This window comes from Oreochromis niloticus, linkage group LG3 (assembly GCF_001858045.2).
Source record: "Oreochromis niloticus isolate F11D_XX linkage group LG3, O_niloticus_UMD_NMBU, whole genome shotgun sequence".
NCBI classification, from domain to species: domain Eukaryota; kingdom Metazoa; phylum Chordata; class Actinopteri; order Cichliformes; family Cichlidae; genus Oreochromis; species Oreochromis niloticus.
The window spans coordinates 84,072,161-84,093,795 of NC_031967.2; the positions used below are offsets into that span (position 1 = coordinate 84,072,161).

A 21,635-nucleotide genomic window follows, 5' to 3' on the forward strand; every position below is an offset into this window, starting at 1 on the left:
GATGTGGTGAAAATCGGACAGCTGTGGATGGTCACAGAGTGTTACAAAGGAGGCTGCTAATGCTTTCTCTGAAAGACTTATTTTTTCCAAAAAACACGTATGGTACCGTATCTTTAAACAGTTACCCTTTTTTTCGTTCTCAAAACGTGTAATCTGCATTTTGCCACATCTTTTAAAAGCATGTACGCTTTTTCAAGCATGTATCTTACATTTTAGCACATTCAAAAACAAACAAACAAAAAAACACATGTATCCTGTTTTCAACCATGTATCCTGATATGTCCCTGAGGAATTACCTGAACCACTATGGGTTAAGGATGAGGACTTACCCTATGTACCCACGTAATCGGTGATGAATTGTAAAGTTACAATTCTTTTATGTAAAAAAAAGCATTTTTATTTTTGTATATAAATAAATGTTGATGTTGTGCGACGGGATTGTGTGCCTCAATTTTACTTATTTACTTATAACAAATTTCCCACATGTGGGACTAATAAAGGTTATCTTATGTCTAATCACTACAACAGACGATGCCGCCCAGAGTAAGGATCTTGTTAGTCACAGTGTTTCTAAGATTTTTATGCCATATTACAATAACCTCAGTTTTATCTGAACTTAGAAGCAGAAAATTAAAGCTCATTATGTATCTAAGACATACCAGCAGTTTAACCACTAAAAGTGGGTATCATCTGCATAGCAGTAAAAATGTATGCTATGCCTTCTAAAGCAAGTATAATGTAAACAGAACTGGTCTTTGCACAGAAGCCGTGGAGCTTCATAATTGACTTCAGTGTGTGAAGAGGACTCTCCATTCAATAATAGATGTAATAAAATGTTATGGCCAACGGTATCAAACGCTACACTTCGGTCTAGCAGGAAAGATTTCAACATTTCAATATGAATGAAGTCTGAAAACGGATTAGATTAATGTCTGATGATCTTTTCTGTGCTTTTTCAAGTTTGTAACACCGAACATACTAAAGGATGATTTATGGTTCACAGGAACAGTTTAATTAAACACACGTTTAGCATTTTTCTTTGTATTCTTGTTTCCATCACTGACATGTTCAATATGATTACTATCAAAGGAGAAAATAAACCCCTGTGTAGTTTAAAAAAAAACAGAAAAACTGTAATTTAATCAAACTGAAATGTTGCTGAACTGTGATGGACGTGTTTTTTTAATCTTGTCAACAAATCCTTAATCATCTAAATCTGCCATTTATCATCTTGTAAAATGTTCCCTCTGCTTCTGTTGTACATCTCCCCCGACACTCTCTTCTTCACCTGTCCTGTGCAGCTGGTCCAACCCCTGCATGCCTCCTTAAACTGGTGTGTTTAAATCTCTTTACCTCTGTTGTGAATTTTACACAAAGTTTGCGGTAACAAAATCAAACTGATGAAGATCTCCTTTGAAAAACACACACACTCACGAGACAAAATAAAACCAGACTGCTCAAAGTAAAAGCAGAGCCCTCACAGTTGGTAGTACAAAACACAGTGACAACGTGCGTATTCGATACCCTCACTCCAAAAGCATAAATATATATACATAAAAAATGAATCTCCAAGAATATCATCCTAAAAAATGGCACTGAGGGGGGTGTTACAGTGAAAAAAAAGCAGCTATATTTTCATCAGAAAATGCTGAATTTGAGTAAAAACAATGCTCTGCAGTTTGATGCTGTCGTTACAGACAAAACAGATGTTTAAAGCATTTGGACGGGCATTTGAAATGCTGTAAGTCTCCTTATCAGCTGGAAATATTAAAGCCATAAAATGACTTTTGAGAGTGGATAAAAACTATTGAACAACAGCAATGTTGAGCCTGTTACAAAATTTGAATGTACATGTGTTTAAGGTGCGGCTCTTGTTGAATTATTAAACATATTTTTCTTCAATCTTTCGAGCCATAAAAAAACCAAAACAACTTTTAATTTTCTTCTGCTTGAGTATCGGCCTCGGGTAGCTCTACTTATCATTGATGAGTCAGTTGTCTGTTTGTGCTACTTTTTTCAAGGAACAGTTGATTATTGGTGAGGGTGACTTTATGTGTTTGGTTACTTACTTAAGTGGATGTACTGTGGAAAGTTTAAGCTTACATGCATAGATCTGACAGTACAGGTTCTGAGGTAACTGTTTACAAAATGTTGTATCCTATCCAAAAGTTCTTTACAATGTTACATTGAGAAACATTATCCTTAACATATTTCACCTGCATAAAGTACTATGGCCGTCACACTGTCATTTAGAATTGTTTAAATAATTCGTGTCTTAAGTCCTTCCATCAGACAGAAAATAAAAAAGCTGCGTGATTCACTTTTACATCACAAAATGTTAGAAATATAAGCCGTTCATAACAACCTGAAAGGTTGGGAGTTGAAAATGCAAACCAATGGAAGCAGAAGTAGAAGACTATAATGTCACAGAGCACACGGTGTCTATTATTGTGTAGACATTTATAAATAAGAGCTTAATAAAGACGCTTCATTTCTTAAGAAATATGCATGTGTAAAGGGGGCCCTGCCCTTCTTGAACCTGCTGTTGTGTTGCTTTTTGAGTGTTTGAACCCAGTGTGTGACAAACCATCTATTTGGGGTTGTGGATTTGACACCTTAGCATTGTGAAAGTGGGGAAACACACTTATGGCTGAGCATAAGATTTCTGCTTACAACGTAGAATCTCAGTTCTAAATGAAATTCAAAATGTTTTTTGTAAGTGTGGCTAATGTATACTTTGACTTCTAAAGCATACACACACACACAAGAACAACAACACAGAGAAAAAGAAGAGGGGTAGTTTACTACGCATCATAAAAACACAATCATTCATCTTCCAACTGTATCTTTCTGTTCTGACTTCAGAGTCCTTGTTTGTTTACTGAGCCGTACTTTGTGAGTCATACTGTTGTAATACTGGGAGAAAAGGGTAAGGTTTGATAGACTAAACCATTACACACAAAACTTCAGAAACCTAAAGAGTGTGTGAGACTGCTAGCTGTGTTGTCCAGCAATAAACTTATCTACAATGTGTTAGTAAAGAGTGACTTGTACTTCTGTCCCCTTAAGCAATGGTTTAACAAATTTCACTGCAAACTATAAAAGGAATCTGGGTTTAAATAGAACATAGTAGTGTTGGATTAAGTGCAGGAAACACTAGTATAAGGTGTCTATGAAACAAATCTCCTTCAACATTCACAACGACCAAAGTGAGGACTACAGGCATTTCTCTCGGTCAACTGATTGTGTTTAGGGAAAAAGCAGCTAAATACACTGAGATTGCTCCACATTGTTAGTGAGCTGTGAGTTTCGTCAAACCTGGAGTGAACAAAAGCAGAAAAAACAGTAAAAAGATTTCAACGCCTCTCTCTGTCTCCCGCAAGCAAAGTTGATCCAGACAACAAAGTAAAGCTAGTTTTTGGCTACGAGTCCGACACGGAATCCGACGTATTAGCCAGAGGTCCCTCGGAGCCGCGGACCTTCAGTAATAGTAATAAATCACAGCAATAGTACATTCACGTAGTTGAAGATAATAGATAATATATTAAGTAATCCAAAGTATTCAGAATACGTTACTGTCATTGAGTAACGTAACGGAATACGTTACAGAATACATTTTGGGGCATGTATTCAGTATTCTGTAGTGGAATACATTTTAAAAGTAACCTTCCCAACACTGTCAGAGAAACACTGAAAACAGGAGCTGCTGGTTACACAGCAGAGGACATGATGGAGGATCAACCTCACTGATGTCTGTCTGTGTTCTTGTTCTACTGTCAGTTCTGCAGGTGGAGATGGTGGAGGTGACCCAGGGGGAAAAGTCTGTCCTTCTGCCCTTCAGTATCAAAGACATCCTGTCTTTGGATGTAACTCTGCTGTGGAGACATGAGAATGTGACGGTCCACGCTTATCAGAGAGGCCAGAGTCAGTCTGTCTTAATAGGGCAAGATTATGAAGGTCGCACAGAGATGAAGAAAGACCCACTGAACACTAAAGACCTCAGTCTGACCCTGAAAGACCTCCACCTCACTGACAGGGGAGTCTACACCTGCACCGTCTACAACAAGGATGGACACATGCTGCTACAGAAATCAGTGACTCTCAGTGTCAGAGGTGAGTGTCACAGCTGTTTGTCCACATTACAAATCCTCAGTGAAAAAGATCCAATCAAACAGATAAAATGAGGGAAGTAAACTGTAAAGAGCAAGGGATGAATAACTATCCAATAAAGCAGGAAATGATAAGTGATAACTAAACATGGAAATGCAGACACACAAACAAACATTACACAAAAAATGGAACAAGAAACACTGAGAGAAAAACTAAACTCTAATACAACCCAGAACTAAGAAGTAGACTAAAAACACTTAAGAAAAGTACAATTATAAAACATAAACACTAAAAACACACAAATGAAGAACCAAACAGAATATTTAAATAAAAACTTTACAAATGACATGACTGCTAAAAGACTTAAAAACCCTAGGTCAAACAGCTCAAGGCCATGACAAAGATAGACTAACAATCACAAAATTAGGGAAGCATTTCCAACTAATGAAGAAGCCAAAATTTTTACTGGCTCATGTAATGAGAGAGAAGAGTCTGATGGTGCACAACATTGTGGGCATGAGGACTTTGAAGATCCGTCTTCTAGTAGCTCATCGGTCCCCAAATCTTATACTGAGTCCTTTAACCGATACAAGATTTGGATCTATCAAAGGAAGTGTCTGATTTTGTGGGTCTGGCCTCAGTCAGAAAATCTCCTGGCTCCAGGAAGTTCAGACCTGACGTCTCTACAATGAGTCATCTAGATGTAAAGGATGTTGTCTCTCTGACTATGTTCTCCTCTGTTTTCTCTTTAGAGTACCAGCTGGAGATGGTGGAGGTGACACAGGGGAAGGAGTTTGTCCTGCTGCCCTTTAAAATCAAAGAAGGCTTCACCCAGGATGTCAAAGTGGAGTGGAAACACAAAAACAAGATGGTCCATGAGTATCAGATTGGTAAAGACCAGTGTCACTTAAAGGGCCAAGATCAGAAACAGCGCACTGAGATGAAGAAAGACCCACTGAACACTAAAGACCTCAGTCTGACCCTGAAAGACCTCCACCTCACTGACAGTGGAGTCTACACCTGCACCATCTACAACAAGGATGGACACATGCTGCTACGGAAATCAGTGACTCTCAGTGTCAGAGGTGAGAGTAACATCTGTTTGTTTTATTAATTCATGAGCAGTCATTTCCTGTGTAGCAGCAGTATGTCCTTGCTTTGAAGTAATTTCCCAGGAGCCACTGTGCGAGACATTAAGGTAAAAAGGTACTCAAATTCTTACGAAGCTGCATGGTATCACAAAAGTGATTGTACAATCAAATACATCTGCATAGAGTCAGAATTACTCACAAAAGACTTTGAACACTTACTCTTCTGGCTAAAGAGACATGTGGAACATATTTTTGTGAACACGACAACTCAATTGGCCTTATTTAAGGTCTGGGCAAAAATCACCTCCATGGGAGAGTTCTAAGAATAAAACCACTGCTGACCAAGAAAACCTCTGGTAGTAATTTATCCAGCACCACCTTACAGCCTTGTTAATGGACTGCCATAAACTCAGTGTTCAAATTCTCAGCTGTGAAGACCTGGAAGAAACTATTTATTAGTTCAAGTCATCAATAACCAAACTGTGATTTACAGAGTGTTTCAGTCTTAGTTCTGCTTGAACTCACTGCTGCATCTGACACCGTGGATCAGGACAGTTTAATTCAAAGGCTCTGTGATGTACCTTAGTTAACTGGAAGTTTTGATCATATCTAAAGTTTTGAAATTTTTTATGTTTAAATTAACAGTTTTAGATCTGCACTCATCAAATCTCAGTCTCCGTGAAGTTACTGAGTCTGTCATACTGACGTCTCATTGCTTCTGTCTGTACAGCTCATGTTCTGCTTTGTTCTCCTCACAGACTACCAGTCAGTAGTGGTGGAGGTGACACAAGGTCAGAAGTCTGTCCTGATGCCGTTTAAAATTACAGGTGAGCTTCCTCAGGTGATCAAAGTGGAGTGGAAACTCACTCACCCTGAAGAAAAGATGGTTCACTGTAACGACAGCAGTCAGAAACAGGATCAGGCTTATGTAGGCCGCACTGAGATGTGCCAGGATGCCCTGAACACTAAAGACCTCAGTCTGACCCTGAAAGACCTCCACCTCACTGACAGTGGAGTCTACACCTGCACCGTCTACAACAAGGATGGACACATGCTGCTACAGAAATCAGTGACTCTCAGTGTCAAAGGTGAGAGTAACATCTGTTTGTCCACATTACAAATCCTCAGTGAAAAAGATCCAATCAAAGAGCCTGTGATGCATCATGGGAATGTGACATATGTAGAATCAGTGCAGGTTTGCTGTATGTGAGTTGAGCCGTACAGTGCAGGAGAGAGAGGGTGGCTCCTGCCTCTGTTTTACAGTCCATGATTGTATAGAAGCTGTTCCAGAGTCAGCTCATGTTCACATATTTATGAAGTCTTACACTGGAAAGTCTGCTGTTGATCTCAGTAAATGAACGGGGTTTCCTCATTCCCTGTACACAGACTGGCAGATGTTGATATAAGAAGATGACGTGGTGCTCTGTAGGAAAACAGAACAAGTCCACCATCAAAGCAGACTGTTTTCTCAGTTTGATATGTAGGACTGTGTCACAGTCTAATGTTTGTTTATACAAATATTTCATAATAAATGTTAAAGTTAGGGCACAAATAACCAGCGTGCACTAAGTGAAGAGATTATTTAAACATGCTTGAGGCAGATAGATGATGATAAAAATCTTATCAATTATCCTATGCCAAGTCTCATCTGTAATTTGTTGGCTCAGATCTCTTCCCCATCGTTCCCTAAGTGATTGCAATGTGGCCAGCTTGTGATTACTTAACAGCTCATAATCATCACTTATAACCTGCTTAGTGTCTGGTTTAAGATCAAAGATTTTGTCCAAAAGAGATGGAGATGGGCAGGATGGAAAGCAATCAATGTTAGAAACAGCAAAAATACAGAGTTGAAGATACCTAAAAAAAATGTGACTGAGGAATCTTGAACTTAGTCACCAATTGTCCAAATGAATAGAAGATATTGTCCATGAAAAGAGCATTCATTGAAGTTACACCGAGCTTTGTCCATATGTTAAATGCCTCGTCCATTAAGGATGACGGAAACATACAATGTCTATGCAGTGATGCAATAAGGAAGAGTTCAGTCTGTTTAAAGTGCCTTCTGAGCTGGTACCATAACTTCAGTCAACGACTAACAAGAGGATTTGTGGTAAAGCTTTAGATGTCCTGCTAGAGGTAATCTGGCACACAACAAGGACAACAGGGAGCATCGATTCACTGACAACTTTTCCAGTGTTACCCATGAAAATAAATTATCATGATCTTTTACCCAGTACAATAATGCCCTTATATTTGATGCCCAGTAATGCAACAAAAAATTTGGGAGTGCTAATCCTCCTGGATGCTGCGGTCTTTGTAATATACTCTGTTTTAGCCTAGGTGGCTTTTTGTTGCAAATAAAGGAAGAAATTTGACTATTCAAATTGTTAAAAAAAGACTTTGTTAAAAAAAATGGAAGACATTGGAAAAAAATATTATTCTATCACCCAGCAAAAGAAGATCTCCCATTTTACAAAATCCTCTTTTAGCTTAGACAATAAAGGAAGATAGTTAGTTTTATACAAGTATTTGTGGTTTTGTGTCAGCCAAATACCCAAGTATTTAAACTTGTTATGTATGGGTTTGAAAGGTGCTAAAATAGACGAAAATTCCCCAGTTGTCATACCTATAGGCATTGCCTCGCTCTTCCCAAAATTCACTTTATATCCAGAAATTGTCCCAAATTCCTTAAGTATAACCAAAATTTTGGGGAGGCTATTCGAAGGGTTAGAAATAAATAAAAGCATGTCGTCAGCATGCAGAGAGACTTTATGTTCAATACCCCCTCAATGTATTCCCTCAGCATCAGCACATTGTCTCAGAGCAATAGCTACTGGTTCAGATTACAAATCTTTTTAAAGGTCCAAAGTTGTTGAGTATTGGTTGGGTAGTAGTAGGGCAGTTGTTGGGTAGTGGTTAATCCTCTTTCACTTCCCGCTGAAATTTCCTACTGTGAACTCCAAAGTCCTTTCTTCTCATGTTCCTCTCCACTCTTTTGTGGGAAGCCACAGGAAGAACCCTGAACCTTCCTAAAAAGCTCTCTTTTCCATGTATTTAGTCTGTAACCATAAAATGATTGATGGGGTTTTTTTGTTCTGTTTTTTGCTTGTCCTATTCGGCACTGTAGTAATCAGAATTATTGTCTGAAGGCCAAGAAAAATGCCCAAAGGATTTATTTTTTTCAAGTTGATCATTACAGCTTTGCCATGCTGATCTTCATCATCATTCTTCTTCTTCTTCTTCTTCTTCTTCTTCTTCTTCTTATTATTATTATTATTATTATTATTATTGTATTTTTTACTTTTAAGTTATAACAAATGGAACAGACATGACAAGGGGATTTGAAAAACAGAGGTGAGGGGCAGTGTGAAAAGACACAAAAAATCCGCTGGATCACCTGCTGAAAGAAAAAAAAAGAAAAAGAAAACGAGTAAAATGAGAACAACGCAGTAGGGAGACCACAGCAACAACCTAGATAAGTACAAGTAACAGTAAAAAACTAAATATTGAATGTTATTGTGCAGCACACAAGACCAACAACGCAGGGCATGCTTTGAGGCAGCAGCCAAGAAAGATTGATTTGTGTTTGTGCACACCCGTGTTTGTGCACACTTGTGTGCCTGAGCACGCCTGTATTCAAAAGGTTTCTCTGTAACTATCTGCTAGAGGGTGTGGGGAGTCATAGCCCTGTCCCCGAGGACATGAAACAGGCATGGAGGAGATCTAGGCCCCAGATATCTAGAGGCCCCCCAGAGCAGGAGAGCCCAAGGAGGACCACCTGTGTGGCAGCCACGCCACCATCCTGGAAAGAGCTGAGGAGAGCCCCAAACAAGGCAGCCATGGCGCAGCAGCTACAGGGGGTTGCGGTGCAGTGCCCGCCGGCAAAGCCATGCACCGATTCAATATCAGTTTTAATTTCAATTCAATTTCAATTTAATTTTATTTATACAGCGGCAAATAAAAACAACAATTTCCTCAAGGCGCTTTATATGGCAAGGTAAACCTTAAAATAATAAATACTGAGAAAAACATGGCCGTAGGTTTAAAGTGAGTATGTCCTTCCCACTGTTGCCAAAGGACTTGCTCACAGTTGGTCCTATAATTGTTGGTGTTTTCTCTGTTTTACAGAGAATATTGTGGTTTCAACCTTACAATAGAAAGTGGCATGACTGGCTGTATAAATAAAACTGAACTGAATCTGTCGGTCTGTCTGTCTCTTTATCTGTACACATGATGCTTTCTTCTCCACTCAGACTTCCAGGTGGAGATGATGACTGTGACACAGGGGGAGAGGTCTGTCCTGATACCTTTTAAAGTCACAGATGATCTTCCTCAGGATGTCAAAGTGGAGTGGAAACTGACTTATCCTGAAGAAACAATGATCCACTTGTATGAGAGCAGCAAAAAACAGCATCTCTCACAAGACACAGAGATGGATGAAGACCCACTGAGAACTAAAGACCTCAGTCTGACCCTGAAAGACCTCCACCTCACTGACAGTGGAGTCTACACCTGCACCGTCTACAACAAGCATGGACACATGCTGCTACAGAAATCAGTGACTCTCAGTGTCAAAGGTGAGAGTAACAGCTGTTTGTCCACAATGACTGAAAACAGGAGTAAAGTGCTGCTGGTTACACAGCGGCTAATTGGAAAATCAGACTGAGTGAAAGTGTCTTTCTTTCTCTTTTGACACATGATACTCTACATTTCATAAGAAACAACAGATACAGATGTCCGAAAGTCAGATATGTCTGACACAGGTCAGTAAACAGCTCACAGAGGTTTGTAAATTATTCACAGTAGTCAGTGAACGCATTACTGATGGGTCCATAACTGACATCTTTCTATTTCTGGAAAAGAAACTTATTCCGACGCAAAATTGTTCTGTGATCATTTTGCTTGACCCTAGCGCAGCCTTCGATACCATTGACCACAAAATCCTACTCAACAGGCTGAAGGTTTTGGCTGGTATATCTGGATCCGCCTTCGACTGGTTTTACTCCTACTTATCAGACAGGACCTTTTCTATTAGGACTGACAGGTTTACCTCTAACATTGCCCCCCTAACGTGCGGAGTACCACAGGGTTCAGTTTTGGGTCCATTATTATTTTCTTTTTACATGCTTCCTTTAGTTGGCATTATTCAATCTTTTAGTGACATTTCTTATCATTTCTATGCCAATGATATTCAGCTGCATATGTCCTTTAAGCCTCATCAGCTGGATAGGCTGTCAACCCTAGTCCAGTGCTTAACTCGTGTTTCTGATTGGCTTTCTAGCAACTACCTTGTGTTAAACACGAACAAAACTGAGACTATGATCATAGCTCCTCCTGAACTACATTTTAAAATCAGTCAGGCTCTTGCCCCTTTCTGTTCTTCTGCCAAGTCAAATATTCAAAATCTGGGAGTAATATTTGATTCCTCTCTGGGCCTGGACTCACCTGTAAAATCTCTGTCTCCTTCCTGTTTCTTTCATCTAAGAAACATTTCTAAACTGCGAAAAATGGTCTCCTTAGCTGAACTGGAAAAAAATTGTTCATGCATTTGTGTCATCGCGTTTAGATTATTGTAATGGCCTGTTTACCAGCTTGGACAAATTATCTCTTTCTCATCTCCAAGCTATACAAAATGCAGCAGCCAGGTTACTAACTCGTTCTAGCAAGCGTGCTCACATTACCCCTATTTTATATTCTTTACATTGGCTCCCAATTGATTTCAGAATTTGTTTTAAAATTCTTGTTTTAACGTACAGAGCACTAAATAGCCCCAGATTATTTATCCAAACTTCTCACAAAATACACTGCTGCTCGTCGTCTCCGCTCACAGACTCAGAGTCTGTTGGTTGTTCCCTGAACACAACTGAAGACAAAAGGGGACAGAGCCATTCAGTCTGTGGCACCAAGGCTGTGGAACAGTCTACCACCACAACTACGTTTGGTTGGCTCTGTGGATTCTTTAAAAAGTAGTTAAATACATTTCTGTTTAAACAATCCTTCTGTTAATCAACGCTTTTTAAATTCTATATTTTTATTTACTTTTAACCTTTTATATTGTGTATGTTTTCTATTTTGTTACTTAACTTTCTGTTTATTTTAATCTTTGTGTACAGCACTTTGTGACAGCCTGTCTATGAAAAGCGCTTAATAAATAACCTTTAATTAATACTTACTTACTTGCTTACTTACTTATTTAGATCCAACAGACATAAAATATTAGTCCAAATAATAATAACAGTAATCAGTCATCAGGCACATACAACCAATGTCAAGTACTTTGTTTTCATGCTGCCATAAAATGTCATATTCTATTCTGCTGATATCTGTCTGTCTGTCTCTCTTGACAAACCATTTTTCATTCTACATTTCAGAAGAAACACCAAACACAGCTGTCCAACAGGGAGACACAGGCCAGGAAACAACTCAAAGAGGTCAGTAAATCTTTTACAGAGGTCAGTAAACACATCACTGAAGGATTCATAGTATATCATCCATCTACCATCAAAGAGGATATAGAGTTAATCCTCTATGTTTGCAATCTACTATTATAAAAAGCTGCTGGTTAGTCAGCAGCTGATTGGAGGATCACACTTAATGACATCTGTCTGTCTTTCTGCCTCTCTTGACACATGATATTCTACTGTATTTCTCAGACTGATTTACAACTCACATCAGTCTTTTTCTTGAAAATTAAGATCAAATTACATCCAACAGACATAAAATTGGAGGCTCGAAAAAAGATAATAATCATCAGGCAAATACAGCCAATGAAAAGTACCTGGTTTCTTGTCTGTCTTGACACATCATATTCTATTCTGCTTCTCATGAGAAACACCAGATACAGCTGTCCAACAGCAGTCCTGTGGTGTTTGCAGGAGTTAGGGAACCAAAAAGAAACATCCTGTCAGAATTACATGTTACCAATCTGTGTAACATCTGTGTAACTACAGCAGACAAAGCAGCTGTTCTGAACTCAGTGGATCTTAATTTCATACCTTTAGACTGTTACACAGTGTGATTTATCGCACAACACCAAAGAAATTCTACATTATACTGTATGCGATCAGTGACAGTGGGAACAGATTTAGTCCTCCATCTTTGTAGTTCCCTATTTTTTTTTTTTTTTTTTTTAAGCATTTAAATGCAGTAATTTTTTTTTTTTTTTTTTAAATTGTACAATGTACCAGAATACATCGCAGAACTTAAGCAGACCCACCAAAAATGTACAATTATAGGTGATGAGGAACGAAGCAGCCATCAATCAAAGAAGAAAGGAAAGGTACAGTAATAGAAGTCTTCAGCAGCATACAACTATCTTGATGCCCTTCCTTATAAAGTAAGATAAAACTAAATTAAAAAGAAAGGGAAAAAAAAAAAAAAAAAAAAAAAAAACGAGAAAAAAAGGAAAACGTACAGTCCATCTACATTAGCTTAGAAGCAGCATCAAAAAATCAAGTAAGGTGTGAGCTTTATTAACATTACATTTGTCTAAAGAAGCCTTCAATAAGGAGACTTCATTTTTAAAAGCAGCAAAGATCGGAGTAATTTTCAAGAAGCGACATTTATGAATGAAGAATTTTGCGACTATAAATAGGTTGTTAATCCCAAATTCTATTTTCTGTTTGTAGGCCAACTCTAATTACTTGAAAGGTTAGAGAAGGGCAGTCAATATTTTTAGAGGTTAACCAGTACTGGAAACCATCCCAAAAAGATCTGGTGCTTTCACATGAGTAGAAAAGGTGCTCTGTAGTCTCAATATTAGTGTTGCAAAATGTGCATGTGTTCGTATCTATATTAAATTTCTTGTGAAGATAATCCTTGGACGGGTATATGGCATTTAACACTTTAAAGTGAATTTCTTTAGCTTTTGGCGGAATTGGAAAGGAAAGATACTTGGTCAAAAACCTAAAATTATAATCTTTAAACAAATATTTTCTTGTTAATTGAGAAGGAAAAAGTTGTTTGGTTAGAATTGTTCTTAAAAATTTGTTATTGCAAGTCTTTCCTTTAAATTGACGATCATCGATAAATAAGGATGGTTCACGGATTATAAAGGAAGAATAGGTTAAACTGGCTTTAGTCATCTGAATCATTGCAGGGGGAATGGCTTTCACAACTTTAGTGAATTTACTTTGAGTACATGATAAGCCATAATTATCAATAAATTTATTATACGATAATACATTGCCGTCATTGTCTAATAGGTGTAGAACGGTCCAGATTCCATGATTCATCCAATCCTTATAAAAGAAGGATTTTCTTTTTATCAATATACATCGGTTGTTCCAGATCGAATTTGTATGTGGGGAAAAATTGTGCTTGTAAATCATTTTCCAGTACTGGAGAACCTGTTTATGAAAATTGGATAATTTAATTGGTAATTTGGAGATTTCAAAATCACACTTTAAGAGAAATTCAATGCCACCAAGCTTCTCAAAGATTACTTTAGGGAAGTAAAACCAAATATTATTTGAGTTATTTATGAAAGACTGCAACCATTTAAGTTTGATGGAACCATCCAATGCTTCAAAATCAATCACATTCAATCCGCCTTCTTCTAAAGACTTCACTACATCATTCTTCCTAATATAATGTTGCTTATTTCTCCAAATGTAATTAAAGTTAATTTGATTTATATTCTTGATTAGTCTATTGGAAACATATAAACATTGAGATGGATAAATCAGTCGAGAGATACCTTCTGTTTTGGTAAGTAGGACACGTCCAAAGATGGAAAGGTCTCTTTGTAACCAGCTGATTAGGATCTTTTTAGATTTTTGGGTAATATGCTCAAGATTTAGGTTTTCTCTATTATTTATATTCTTTGAGATTATAATACCTAAATATTTAATTTCAGGTGGAGTTCCCTATTAAAGAGCTGCTTGTTACACAGCTGATTGGATGATCACACTTACTGATATCTGTCTGTCTGTCTTGACATATCGTTTTCCACTCTACATCTCAGAAAAACCATCAGAGGCAGAAGACCAAAATGGAGTCAAGTCTGAAACAGGTCAGGAAACACCTCAAACAGGTTGGTTTTTTCTTCACAGAGGTCAGTAAAGCTATCAGCTAAGACATTAAAAATAACAAATTAAATGGAGAGTGGTGAATAAACGCTTAGAGTTAAAACAGTTGTGTGAAGAAGAAAAATTGTGTATTGTGGGAATTCTCCAGCAGCCTAGTGTCATGGTTTGTGGAAACACAGATCATGTGTAGTGGAGTAAAGGACCCAAAATTCAGAATCATAGGCAAGTGGAGATGATGCAAAGCAAGTCAAATTTATTAAGGCTGATGTCCAGAATAAAACTAAGGCAATCATACAAAATCAAAGGGAACCAGGAAACCACTAAATAACCTAAACACAGGTGCTAGGAGACATGGAGGGAAGGCAACTTTATGATCCGATAAGAGACAAAGGGAGACTGTGACAATATTTATACAAGAGAATGAGTGGAAGTGGAGACACATGGGATCCAAGGTGGAGCAAACTAGACATAAGAAGGCAGGATGTGAGTGAAGTTGCCCCCCCACCTTCTTCAAATCCAACAAAAGTGGTATCAAACGTTTGTGCTACGTTTGTGCTACGTTTGTGCAGCAAAATTTTTGGCTGTGCTGCTATCATTTTAAAGATGATACCAGCGTTTCTCCCACTGAAAATGTCCGGATGAACAGAATCAACCTTTTGGAATTTACTTACCTGGATGATTGAGCATGACTCAAGACATTATTTTATTAATATCTTTAAAATGATAGCAGCACAAACGAAAAATTTTGCAGCACAAACGTAGCACAAATGTTTGACATCATTTTTCTTTGATTTGGGTAATGTGGGGGGGCTGGTTGACCTTTTGACCTTTACATTTTCATTAATATCTTTAAAACAGAGGCAGCACAAACGACAATTTTAGTAGCACAAACGTAGCACAGTTGATTGACACCAGTTTTGTTTGATTCCATTAATGTGGGAGGGCTGGTTGACCTCTGATGACCTCTAGAAATTTTCTTGACTATCTTTAAAATGATAGCAGCACAAACGAAAATTTTTGCGGCACAAACCAGCACAAACGTTTGATACCACTTTTGTTGGATTTGAAGAAGGTGGGGGGGCCAACTTCACTCACATGAAGGCAGGGGACAATCGACTATAACAATAAAACAGGAAACAGACAGTAATCACTCCTCAAACAGATGACTAAAATTACTTGACTGCCTTATCTCTCAGGCAGAGGCAGATGTACCTTCAAAAACAGTGCGAGTACATTTAGTCCTCTCAAATCAAAATTTGAAATCTAATAGTGAAGAGCTACAACAGCTGATTGGAGGATCAGACTCACTGACATCTGTCTGTTACCTCATGAAGGCAAGTGGCTTTAATCAATGTAGCTGATTGGTTCTTACAGTCCTGATTTAATTATTTCCAATACTTTAGAAACAATATGTTCAGCCAGATGATGTGTTCATGCGAGAAGGGATTGGATATTTTGTGGATCTAATAGTTTAGAGACAATGGTGTGGTATTGAGCTCAATGTAAATCTTTTAAAGATAGTTCTTTAACCTGTGGGGCTCCAAAGGTCTTTATGAGGTTCCTGCTCAAAAATGAGAAAGGTTGGGAATTAAAAATATAAACCAATGGAAACACGAGGTGGTGAGTAGAAGAAAGAGGTAGAAGACCTTAATGCCAAAGGTGTGTATTATTATGTAGACATTTATAAATCAGAACTTAATAAAGACGTGACATGCTTAATTTCTTAAGAAACATGCAGATGAAGTGATCTTTATCCTTAAGTGGAAATTACATTTGTAGCTAAAATTTTACACAAAAACTTCAGAAATCTAAATAGTATGTAAGGCTGTTAGCTTTGCTGTCCAGCATTAAACTTATCTACAATGTGTCAGTAAAGGGTTGGCCCATGTGTAATAAACCATCTGCTGGCATTGTGGGTTTGACATCTTAGGGTAACACTCATGCAAATGATCACAGACTCTCATAATCGCTGGTTTGAACAGGTTGTACTTGTAGCAAGGACTGAACCATACAACTTATTTGCCTCTTTTATAGGCCGGGGTTGCCTCCTGAGTTACACAATGAGTCTTTCAAATGTGTGGAATATCCCACTGCACATGTAGTCACACAACTCACATCAGTCTTTTTCTTGAAAATTAAGATCAAATTACATCCAACAGACAAAACTGGAGGCTCGAAAAAAGATAATAATCATCAGGCAAATACAGCCAATGAAAAGTACCTGGTTTCCTGTCTGTCTTGACACATCATATTCTATTCTGCTTCTCACAACAATACCAGATGCAGATGTGGAACATGGAGTCACACCTGGCACAGGTCAGTAACTTCCTCACAGAGGTTGGTAAACACATCACAGAGTGATTTATGTGACATTAAACTGACATTTTGCAGTCATTTCTTTCAATGACAAGAAATTTGAATTGAATAAAATGTGATTGACAAACAGAGTTTTAAAAAGTAAAAGAAAATTTTCATATAACTGATTTAAAGAGTGTAAAATGAATGTTCTTGTCAAAATGTATTAATTCAATCTCACTGAAGATCACATAAACTAAATGAAACATGGAGTGAATTATAATCAATACTCACTGAATGTTTAAATGTGATGCAGTTTCTGTTACAGGAAAGAAGGAAATTTAATAAAATAATTTTATAGTTTAAATTTAAATTCTATTTTTAATCATCAGTGTAGAAGAAGTCAGATAGAGAAAGAAGGTGTGGGTGTTGAAGGCATCCAACAGGAGAGAGGGGAGAAAGGGTGGGCAGGTATGGAAGTAAGGTGTAGAAGATATTGGGGGTTCCTTCATTTTAACTTCTGTGAAAGGAGCAGGTCAGCAGGTTGGATCTAAGAGGTTCATGTTGAAGATACCAGCAGAGACGGATGAACAATCACACTTATTGATATCTGTCTGTCTCTCTTGATAATCCATTTTTCATCTCAATCTCTCAGAAAAAAACGACAGATACAGATTTCCAGCAGGGAGACACGTCTGACACAGGTCAGTAAACACATCATAAACCCATTCAGAGTCCTGTGTTGTTTGCAGGAGTTAGGCAAATACTGCTCGCATAAACCAAAAAGAGTCGTCCTGTCAGAATTACATGTTATTAAGATACCAAGTTAGAAACACCAAAACATGTGTGTGACCACAGCACACGAGGCAACTGTCCTGACCTGAACTCAGTGGATCCTAATTTCACACCGTTAGATGACATTCAGACTTTTATACAGTTTGATTTATCGCACAACACCAGAGGCCCTGAACGCATCGTGCGACTAATTTAGATCCAACAGACAGAAAATATCAGGCCAAAACTAAAACTAGTAATCAATCATCTCGCATAAACAACCAGTGAAAAGTACCTGAATTCCTCCAAACAAACTGTTTGTCTTCACACATCATATGGTCCTCTGCTATTCAGAAGAAACAACAAAAACAAATGTCCCACAGGAAGAACAGTTTGACACAGGTCAGTGAACGCCTCATAAATGGTGGTAAATGATTCACAGTGGTCAGTTTCTCCATCAGTCTGATCTATATGTAGCCTGGCTAAATTAACCAGCCCAGAACACAGATTATCTTTGGGGTTCTTTTAATCTGAATGATAAGGTAAGCGCTCAGAAGAAAATAAAAAAGGTTGTAAAAACAAAGAAATAAAATTGTTACAGACAGTTCTTATCCAGTAACAGCTTTGTGCACTGGTAACCTACTGCTACTGCAGGTTATTTCCCCAACTTTATCAGCGTCTGGAACTCAAGGATGTCTAGTGTCAATTTGTGACTGATATAAACCCATACAGAAATACAACAAACTTAGCAGTGCAAAAATAACTGTAGTGGCTTCTCCTGCTAAGATACAGAGCCAAGATTAAATAGTTAACAAAGTACATTTTCCCTGTTACCCACAGAAATATTCTAATACAAGTGTGAACTCAAATACATACAGTGCATTAATCCAGCAGAAAACGGAATACAGATCCCTCTGAGATGAACAGTGAAGTTGGTTGCAGCAACTCCTGGTGCCTTAACTGTTCCACACTTTGTATTTAAAACAGATCACGCAGTGAAAAACGGCCTTGCACACCGACATAACACCAATGCCAGCTAGCACTTCTGTGAATGTCTCCGTAGATCCCCATCATCCCTTGCGCTCCAAGAGGTACCCCAAAAGAAACAGCGCCCTCCAGTGGCATGTCCCATAATATTGACCTTCCACCTGGCTACATTCTCCCCTGCTTAAGAGTCAACGTCCCCGGTGACTCAATTGGTACATTTCAACTCATGCACTGCTTCTTTAAAGAGGGCAGTACCCATATTAGTCAACAACTGAGACAGTACCTCCGGGCTCAAAGTGATGGCATGACATGCTGATACAGGGACATTGTAAGGGTTTGAATGCACTCCAGCATTAGCTCTCTTACTCCGACGGGGCACTGGCGTTGGTGTAATGACCCCAATATCCCCGTTGGTTTCAGCAGCAACTGTCTCTGGTGTGGACACCTGCTCAGAGGCAGACGGTGCAGGAACACAAGCATCATCAGTGTTTACAGACTCTAAAACGCCACTGCTTTGAACTGCTTCCCTGTCTCCAACAGACCCCTGTTCTGCAATTGGGTATGAGGTTTCTCCTAACAACACATACTCAGGATCTGAATCTGAACAGCCTGTTTTCTCTTCTGTCATAGGACCCGCTATCACAGAGGACTCATTATTTTTCTTTTTCCTGGGCGCAGGAATGGGGCCAATACAAGGTCTAAGGTTAGCTCTGTGAACCCGTTTTACTGGCCCACCCTCCACAGGCTCCACCGTATGTGTGCTGCCCTGGACTTCGACAACCCTATAAACCACAGGGCTCCAGGCGTCTTGAATTTTGTTCCTGCCTTGAGGCCAGTGTCGCAGATACACAAACTGACCTATTTCAACAGGAGGGCAATAGACCCGGGTTTTGTCCAACTCAAGCCTTTCTGCTGCTTTCTGCTCAGTGTACTGCCTTGCCCTGTTATGTGCTTCATTTAAGCGCTGCTGATGCACAATCAGCCAGTCATGTTTCTTATCAAGCACCTGCTCCTGACCTAGTAAAGCATCTACAGGAAGGTGGGGGTGCACTCCAAACATGAGGTAATACGGCGAGTGACCTGTGGTGGCATGGGGAGTCACATTGTACGCATAGACCAATTCTGGCAAATACTCAGGCCAACGGCGTTTCTTGTCCGGCGGGAGGGTACGCAATAGGTCATGAAGTGTCCTATTGAAACGTTCACATTGTGCGTTACCTTGGGGATGATGTGGTGTAGTACGGCTTTTTTTAACCCCATATAACTTGCACAGTTCCTGAATCACCTCACTTTCAAAATTTCTGCCCTGATCAGAATGTAACCTCTCTGGTACACCATACCTCATGAACCACTCTCTGAGCAAAATCTTAGCAGTTGTATCAGCTTTCTGGTCGCGTGTAGGGAAAGCTTGTGTGAACTTGGTGAAAACATCTGTAACCACCAACACATTTTCCCGTCCATCTGAGGCCGGCTCTAGCAGACTAAAATCTACTGCCACCACTTCAAGAGGTCTAGTGGCCAGAAAAGGCTTCACAGGGGCATGAATCTTGGGCTGTGGCAACTTAGTGAGCACACATCTATAGCATTTCTTAATCCACTGGTCCACTTCTTCATACATACCAACCCAAAAACATCTCTGCCTTAACAGATTCTGGGTCCGCTCCACCCCCTGATGCCCCATCTGATCATGCACACTCCCCAGTACTGCTTCCTTTAAACAAGCTGGCAAAAGGAGCTGCTGACACCTCCCCAAATGTCCATCCTCAATGACCCGATACAACAATCCCTCAATCTCTATAATACGTGACCACTGGCGGAGCAGAGAAATCACAGATTTAGCCAAACCTTTCCTCTGCTGGTGTGTGGGTTTCTTCTTTTTGTCCCAAAACTGTCTAAAGGACTTGATAGTAGGGTCAGAGCCCTGAAACTGTCGCAACTCTTCCTTAGAATACCCTGGCAGAGTGGGTGTATTCCCTTGGGAATCAGTAAAATGAGTGTCTTGCTCAACTGCTGTGACCCGGGCCTGCCTCACCTGACAACATTTTACACCTGCACTTACTAAATCCAGCCCAAGTGTTGTCCCTCTGCTGACTAGGTTACAGATGGATATGCATTCATCAAACTCCTCCTCATCTCCTGCAGGCTGGGGCTCCCCTGCTAATGGCTGCCTAGAGAGGGTATCGGCTGCTGTGTTACACCGACCAGGGCGATACTGCACCTCAAAATCAAATGGTGCTAACTGGGCAACCCAGCGCTGTTCGATGGCTCCCAGCTTTGCTGAGTTCAGGTGGCACAGGGGGTTGTTATCTGTCACAACTGTGAATTTGGAGCCTAAGAGATACCCCCTGAACTTCTCAGACACAGCCCATTTAAGGGCGAGGAGCTCTAATTTCATGCTGCTATAATTTCTGTCATTTCTCTCTGCATTTCTCAACCTTCGGCTGGCGTATGCTATAACACGTTTCCTGCCACCCTGCACCTGATAAAGAACTGCTCCCAGTCCTAAACTGCTGGCATCTGTCTCAACAACAAATGGCAGTGAGAAATCAGCATAAGCAAGTAGGGGGCACTTGTGAGCTTCTCTTTCAGCTGTTCAAATGACTCTTGACAAGATGGCGTCCACACACTTTCAAGCAAGTTTTTATATTTAGCTGGACTGTCATCCTTGCCCCATGCATTAATCAGATCATGCAAAGGACCTGCCAGCTGCGAAAATCCATGGAGAAATCTTCTGTAATAACTGCAAAATCCCAGGAAGGATCTCAGCTCTTTAACTGTGGTGGGTACTGGCCACTGCCTCACTGCAGCTATCTTGTCTGGGTCCGTACCTATCCCTTCAGCTGAGATCTGGTGACCCAAAAAGCGTACACTAGATTGGAGAAAATGACATTTCTCCACCTTAACCTTCAGCCCAGTTTCCCTGAGTCTCTGCAACACTGTCTGGAGACGTGCCAGATGGTCTTCAAAAGTGGATGAGTAGACTAATATGTCATCTAGGTACACGAGCATAATCTGAAGGATCAAGTCACTCATAATGGCCTGCATGAGTCTTTGGAAGGTGGCTGGACCATTACACACACCAAAGGGCAATCTGGTATATTCAAACAACCCAAATGGGGTTGTAAAAGCAGTCTTGTGCCTGTCCCTTTCATGAACTGCCACTTGATGATAGCCACTTGCCAGGTCAATAGTCGAGAAAAACCTTGCACCATGTAATGCATCAAAGGATTCATCTATACGGGGCAAAGGAAAGGCATCACGTCTGGTCTTGGCATTTAGCCGCCTGTAATCGACACATAACCTCAAGCTGTTGTCTGTCTTCCTCACCAGCACAATGGGCGATGCATAG

The 21,635-nt window shown here is 39.5% G+C and overlaps 2 protein-coding genes across 2 annotated transcripts; one reads left to right on the forward strand and one right to left on the reverse strand.

Moving 5' to 3' along the window:
- Positions 1-3,944: 3,944 nt before the first annotated feature.
- Positions 3,945-17,239, forward strand: LOC112846394 (junctional adhesion molecule-like). The gene is made up of 6 exons (XM_025905894.1): positions 3,945-4,113; positions 5,960-6,289; positions 9,455-9,778; positions 14,167-14,235; positions 16,511-16,546; positions 17,181-17,239. The coding sequence occupies exons 1-6, from the start codon at positions 3,969-3,971 to the stop codon at positions 17,222-17,224; spliced, it is 948 nt and encodes a 315-aa protein (XP_025761679.1). The 5' UTR covers positions 3,945-3,968; the 3' UTR covers positions 17,225-17,239.
- Positions 17,240-17,828: 589 nt separating this feature from the next.
- Positions 17,829-20,681, reverse strand: LOC112846039 (uncharacterized). Its single transcript, XM_025905267.1, has 2 exons — positions 18,176-20,681; positions 17,829-18,080 (listed from the first exon to the last, which is right to left on the reverse strand). Exon 1 carries the CDS (start codon positions 20,679-20,681, stop codon positions 18,492-18,494), a length of 2,190 nt encoding a protein of 729 aa, XP_025761052.1. The 3' UTR covers positions 17,829-18,080; positions 18,176-18,491.
- Between the last annotated feature and the right edge of the window lie 954 nt (positions 20,682-21,635).